At 51.5% G+C, this 6,776-nt stretch overlaps 1 protein-coding gene across 1 annotated transcript; it reads left to right on the top strand.

Moving 5' to 3' along the window:
* The first annotated feature begins 1,993 nt into the window (after positions 1–1,993).
* Positions 1,994–3,111, top strand: LOC117976450 (protein S100-A10-like). Its single transcript, XM_034941573.2, has one exon. The coding sequence runs from the start codon at positions 2,644–2,646 to the stop codon at positions 3,109–3,111; it is 468 nt and encodes a 155-aa protein (XP_034797464.2). The 5' UTR covers positions 1,994–2,643.
* The last annotated feature ends 3,665 nt before the right edge of the window (positions 3,112–6,776 follow it).

The raw sequence follows: 6,776 nt of genomic DNA, 5'->3' as shown, positions 1-6,776 counted from the left end.
CCTCAGCACTTGCCCTTCCTGGCATCGGGGCTCATCCCATTCCTGAGGGATGACTGGCACCCTCGGAGAGCCCCAGGGTCTCCAGGTCTCGGTTCCTTTGACTTGCATGCACTCTACCTGGAACATGTCCCCCCTGGAGAATGCTCCCTGCCTCTCCAAACCAGATCCAGGGCCCTCCCCCAAGCCCCCTCCTCTGAGTGTAGCTGACCTCAGCATCTCTCCTGTTGTTTTGCTTTGGTCTCCCGGTCCGCATGTCCCTGCTATGTAATAAGTATTGGGTGAATGTTGGTGGAGCAAAGGAGGGAATTAATGACCAAGCCAGCCTGACTCTGAGGTGGGCTTGGGCTGACTCAGTGCTGTCTTAGGTCCTCCTGCTGGAAACCTGGCCCAGAGCTGAGCGGGCTTTGCACCCCTCCCTGACCCCAGCCTCACAGCCACCTCCACCAGGGCCCAGTGGCTGGCCAGGGACTGTTAGTCAGGAAGCCCAGGCTGGAAACCTGGCTCCCTCCCTCCCTGCTAACACCTTGGAGCAGATCCGTGGGGAGAATTCTCCACTTGAAAGAAAGGCACCAGGTCTCCCCTCCTTCCCTGCCTTCCTGAGAGCCCCTGTCTCTGCTGCATTCTTGCTGAGGCTGGAGGAGATTAACCGGAGGCTGGTGGCAGCAGCCGGTGCCCTAAGCTGCGTGCTGCGTGTTCCCAGCATGGCACCACTCACAAGCCGCCCTGGAAGGAAGGTGCTGGTGGTAGGAGCTGGATTTGGTCACCCAGGCACGGTCTGTGAAAGCCCCCACAGCTCCTGGCTCTGCCAGGTCGGCGGTTGCTGCAGGCCGGTGTGAGGGTGGGGATGCCACAGTCCAAGGGTGTTCAGGGTCAGAGCTTCTTAGGGAAAGGTAAATTACCCCACAGGGTGTTATGGGTAGGACCGTGTTCCTATCACAAGATATGCTCAAGACCTAACCCCTAGTATCTCAGAATGTGACGTATTTGAAAATAGGATTGTTGCAGATGAAATTAGCAAAGGTGAGGTCATACTGGAGTGTAGGGTGGGTTCTTAATCCAATAGGACTAGTGTCCTTATAAAAGAAGAGAAGAGACGGAGAGACAGACATACGCTCCTGCTCTGTGTGAAAGAAAGAAGAGGCGGAGACTGCAGGGAGGCAGCCGCAAGTCTGGGCCTGCCAGGAGGACTGGCAACCACCGGAAGCCAGAAAGAGGCAAGAAGTCTTCCCCTCCAGGCTTGGAGGGAGCAGGCCCGTCCACACCTGAATTCCAGACTCCTGGCCTCCAGAACCGTGAAGCAATACCCTTCTGTTGTTTGCAGCTGCCTAGTGTGTGGTACTTAGTTAAGGCAGCTCTAGAAGCAAATACACAGGGCCTCAGACGGGGAGGCCTCAGATTAGAGGGAAATGCCTCTGACTCCCTATGGTGATTGAGACACTGTCATATTCGTTCCTGTCCCCAGCCTTGCTTGTGAGGCCAAGAAAAGCAAAGGCTGAGTAATGACAATGCTAGGCAGAGGGAAGTCTAGCTAACGTCAGGCCTCCCGCTCTCTCCTGATCCAGGGGTAGAAGGAAACAGACCGTGGGCTGCTGGATGAGGCATCTCCTCACTCCTGGGTCCACCAGTCCGCTCCGGCCACTCAGGGCTGCCTGACAGCTCGGGCTTCCGCCTGAGCTCACCCCTGTCTCTGCCATGTCCTGAGTAAGGCCTTGCCTCTCTCCCAGCCTTGGGTTCTCCTTAGCCCTGAGGCTCCCATGGCCATGCCACCTGCTGAGCCCAGACATCCCCTCCTCCCTGAACCCTCCCCTGACCCCTTCCCCAGACGCCTTCTGTGTTGGGGATGCCTTGGGACGGCTGAAGAGGCCCCATGCTGAACCGCTAAGGGAACAGGACAGTCAGACACACCTGCCTTCAAATTCAGGCGTCACACTTGTAGCTGTGTGACTCCAAGCAAGTTCTACATGGCATCTATTTTCTCCTTTGTAAGGTAGTGATCTCAGCAGGGTTGTGGGAGGCAGCTAGTCAAGGTTGTAAGAGACCCTACAAGACCGAGGCTCTTTCCCTGGGTCCCACAGGCCAGCCTCAGGAGGTCCATGAGAGCCCCGAGGCTGGGAGTGAAATAGCGCGTACGGCTGCCTACATTGCTCTCAAGCCTTAGCTCTTGCCTTGTTCTCAGAGGGGTTCATGACTTGAAGAAGTTAAGACCCCCACGTAAATCTCCCAGCCCAGAGCCCCTGAACACCGCTCCACTTTGGACTGAGCATCTCTCCTGGGTCCTGCCACCTTGCATCTTGCCCTGAGCTGCATCTGCCGTGTGGTGTGGTGGCCTGTCCCCACAAGGAAAGGGACCCTCACAAGGCCAGCCTCAGACCCTGTGCCTGACCCAGGGCTCCTTTGCAAAACAAGTTCTTTTTTTTTTTTTTTTAATACTTTAAGTTCTAGGGTACATGTGCACAACGTGCAGGTTTGTTACATATGTATACATGTGCCATGCTGGTGTGCTGCACCCATTAACTTGTCATTTACATTAGGTATATCTCCTAATGCTATCCCTCCCCCTCCCCCCACCCCACAACAGGCTCCGGTGTGTGATGTTCCCCTTCCTGTGTCCAAGTGTTCTCATTGTTCAATTCCCACCTATGAATGAGAACATGCGGTGTTTGTTTTTTTGTCCTTGCGATAGCAAAACAAGTTCTTAATACTGCTCTTTCCCGAGGGGCCCTGAGGCCCAGCTTGCCAAGCGCCCACAACGCACCTCCAGCCAAGGTTTCAACAGATCTCACGAACAACCCCAGTCCAATGGAACACACCATGGAAACCGTGTTGTTTACGTTTCACAGATTTGCCGGGGATAAAGGCTACTTAATGAAGGAGGGCCTGAAAGTACTCATGGGAAAGGAGTTCCCTGGATTTTTGGAGAATCAAAAAGACCCTCTGGCTGCAGACATAACAATGAAGGACACGGACCAGTGCCAAGACAGCACACTGAACTTCCAGAACTTGTTTTCACTCACTGCGGGGCTCACCACTGTGGACAACAACTATTTTGTAGTACCTATGAAGCAGAAGGGAACGAAGCAGGCAGAACTAAGCAATTACTCGGCCCTGTGAGAGTTCTCCCAAAGAGTCGCTGTAGGAACCTGCCCACAGCTTCCCCCTGTAGAAGGCTTTCATGAGCAGACCAGGGCCAAGAAAACAGACACATCAAATCCAAATCTCATCTAACAAGCAAAGAAAGGAAGTTAATTAAATAATAGGCTTTTGATCTTTAGATTGTTTGCATCCTCTTGGCCTCAACTGACACGTCCTTTTTAGTTTGGAAAAAATATATATATACTTTTTAAATTATTTTTTAAGCCTTTGCCTTTGTACATATATATTTTTATATTATATATATATAGTGTTTGGCTGGGCTCAGTGGCTCATGCATGTAACCCTAGCACCTGGGGAGGCTGAGGTGGGTGGATCTTGGGCCCAGGGGTTTGAGACCAGCCTGGTCAACATAGTGAGACTTCATCTCTACAAAACAAAACAAAACAAAAAAAACCAGCCAGGTGTGGTGGCGTGCATGCCAGTAGTATCAGCTACTCAGGAGGCTGAGGTGGGAGAATTGCCTGAACCCAGGAAGTTGAGGCTGCAGCTAGCTATGATCACCCCCACTGCACTCCAGCCTGGGTGACAGAGTGAGACCCTGTCTCAAAAAAAAGTACATATATTTATGTATGTATGTATACATATGTATCTAGAGTTTCTTCTCACTATGGTTTGAATGTGTACTCCCAAAAACAAGTGTTGGAAACGTAATCCCCAATGCAACAGTGTTGAGGTAGGGCCTAATGAGACGTGATTATGCCAGGAAGTTCTGCCCTCAACAAAGAGCTAATGCTGTTATCTCAGTGGGAGTGAGTTCCTTATAACAGGATGGATTTGGCCCCTTTCTCTCTCTCTGTCTCTACCTCTCTTGCCCTTCCACTGTCAGATGATGTGGCAAGAAGGCCCTCACCAGATGCCGGCCCCTCAATATTAGACTTCCCAGCTTCCAGAACTATAAGAAATAAATCCCTGTTCCTCGTAATTATCCAGTCTCAGGTACTCTGTTATTGCAGCATAAGACAGACTAAGACATTTCTCTCTTCGTCAACCACATTCCTTTTTTTTTTTTTTTTTTTGAGACGGAGTCTCGCTCTGTCGCCCAGGCTGGGGTGCAATGGCACGGTCTCGGCTCACTGCAACCTCCGCCTCCCAGGTTCAAGCGATTCTCCTGCCTCAGCCTCCGGAGCAGCTGGGATTACAGGCGCCTGCTACCACGCCTGGCTAATTTTTGTATTTTTAGTAGAGACGGGGTTTCACCATGTTGGCCAGGCTGGTCTTGAACTGCTGACCTTGTGATCCACCTGCCTCAGCCTCCTGAAGTGCTGGGATTACAGGCGTGAGCCACTGCACCCGGCCTATTCTTTTTTTTGAGACGGAGTGTCGCTCTGTCACCCAGGCTGGAATGCAGTGGTGTGATCTCAGCTCATTGCAACCTCCGCCTCCCAGGTTCAAGCAATTCTCCTGCCTCAGCCTCCTGAGTAGCTGGAATTACAGGCACACACCATGACACCTGGCTAGTTTTTGTATTTTCAGTAGAGATGGGGTTTCACCATGTTGGCCAGGCTGGTCTCAAACTCCTGACCTCAAGTGATCCGCCTGCCTTGGCCTCCTAAAGTGCTGAGATTACAGACGTGAGCCATCGTGCCTGGCCACCACATTCCTTTTCTTCCAGAAGGCCACTCTGCCCTCATCCTCCTCTTGCTTCCTTCTCAGTTTCCTTTGTGCCACCTCCGTGTCAGCCACTCTTTAATGAGGTGTCCCCAGGGTCCTGCCTCAGTTCTCTTCCTGCCTCTCCCTGCTCTGGTTGCTCTGCTCCCATGGCTTCAACTCTAGTTAAGGTGACACCAGCTGCTATTACAGGCAAACACCAAGGTTTCAGTGGCTTAATGTAATAGAAGTGTATTTCTTCATAGGAAATCTAGTTGGCCTGAGTTCCATAAAGTCACAAAAGTTTTTTTTTGTTTGTTTTTTGAGACAGAGTCTTGCTCTGTCACCCACACAGACTGGAGTGCAGTGGTGCAATCACTGCTCACTGCAGCCTCAACCCCCTGGACTCAAGCAATCCTCCCACCTCAGCCTCCCAAGTAGCTGGGACTACAGATGTGAGCCACTGTGCCCAGCTAGTTTTTTATTTTATTTATTTATTTATTTTTTATTTTTATTTTTTTTTTTAGATGGAGTCTCATCACACTGTCGCCCGGGCTGGAGTGTAATGGTGCGATCTCGGCTCACTGCAACTTCTGCCTCCTGGGTTCAAGCGATTCTCCTGCCTCAGCCTCCCAAGTAGCTGGGATTATGGGCGCCTGCCACCACGCCCAGCTAATTTTTTGTATTTTTTAGTAGAGACGGGGTTTCACTGTGTTGGCCAGGCTGGTCTCGAACTCCTGACCTTGTGATCTGCCTGCCTCAGCCTCCCAAAGTGCTGGGATTACAGGCGTGAGCCATCACGACTGGCCCAGTTTTTAAATTCTTTGTAGAGATGGTGTCTCACTATGTTGCCCAGGCTGGTCTCAAACTCCTGGGTTCAAGTGATCCAGCTGCTTCAGCCTTCCACAGTGCTGGGATTACTGGTGTAAGCCACCATGCCCAGCCCCCTGCCATCTTTGACACATGGCTCCCACATTGGCCTTGGGCATCTGTATCCAGTCAGCAGCCTGGAGAGAACAAGGAGAATGGTTTGGAAGGTTGTGTGGGTTTTTATGATAGACAAGTACCTCACTTCCACCCACCTTCCACTGGCCCGAACTCCGCCCATGGCCACATCTAACGCAATGAAAGTGGGGAATGTGATCTAGCAGTTCATCTGGCAGTAGAGGGGCTGGCGTTCGATATAGCTTAGATGTTTGGCCCCTCCAAATCTCATGTTGAAATATAAGCCCCAGTGTTAGGAGTGGGCCTGGTGGGAGGTGTTTGCATCATAGGGGTGGATCCCTCAGGAATGGCTTGGTGCCCTCCCCATGGTAATGAGTGAGCTCTCAATCTATTAGTTCATGTGGGTGCTTTGTTTTTGTCTGTTTTTTTTTTTGAGACAGGGTCTCACTCTGTCATCCACGCTGGAGTGCAGTGGTGCAATCATGGCTCACTGCAACTTCCACCTCCCAGGCTCAAGTGATTCTCTCACCTCAGCCTCCTGAGGAGGCCCACACCGCCACACCTGGCTAATTTTTTTTTTTTTTTTTTTTTTTTTTTTGAGACAGAGTCTCACTCTGTCACCTAGGCTGGAGTGTAGTGGCACAATTTTGGCTCACTACAACTTCTGCCTCCTGGGTTCAAGTGATTTTCATGCCTCAGCCTCCTGAGTATCTGGCACTACAGGTGCCTGCCACCATACCCAGCTAATTTTTGTATTTTTAGTAGAGACAAGGTTTTACCATGTTGGCCAGGCTGGCCTTGAACTCCTGGCCTCAAGTGATCTGCCCACCTCGGCCCTCCAAAGTGCTGGGATTACAGGTGTGAGCCACGGCGCCCAGCCTAATTTTTTTTTTAGAGATGGCGTCTTGCTATGTTGCCCAAACTGGTCTCAAACTTCTGGCCTGAAGCAATCCTCCTACCTTGGCCACAGTGCTGGGATTACAGGTGTGAGCCACTGCACCCGGCCTGGTTCTTTAAAGGAGCCTGGCATCGTTCTGGCCATGTGGCGTGCCTGCTTCCCCCTTGTCCTGTGGCCCTGAGTAGAAGCTTCC

Source organism: Pan paniscus, chromosome 19 (genome assembly GCF_029289425.2).
Source record: "Pan paniscus chromosome 19, NHGRI_mPanPan1-v2.0_pri, whole genome shotgun sequence".
In the NCBI taxonomy this organism is placed as follows: Eukaryota; Metazoa; Chordata; class Mammalia; order Primates; family Hominidae; genus Pan; species Pan paniscus.
The sequence above is the reverse complement of the archived record's forward strand: the minus strand, read 5'-3'. Positions and strand labels throughout refer to the sequence as shown.

Bases quoted from the DNA above. Each gene is read 5' to 3' on its own strand.
- LOC117976450 (XM_034941573.2), top strand. From the start codon at position 2,644: ATGAGAACATGCGGTGTTTGTTTTTTTGTCCTTGCGATAGCAAAACAA.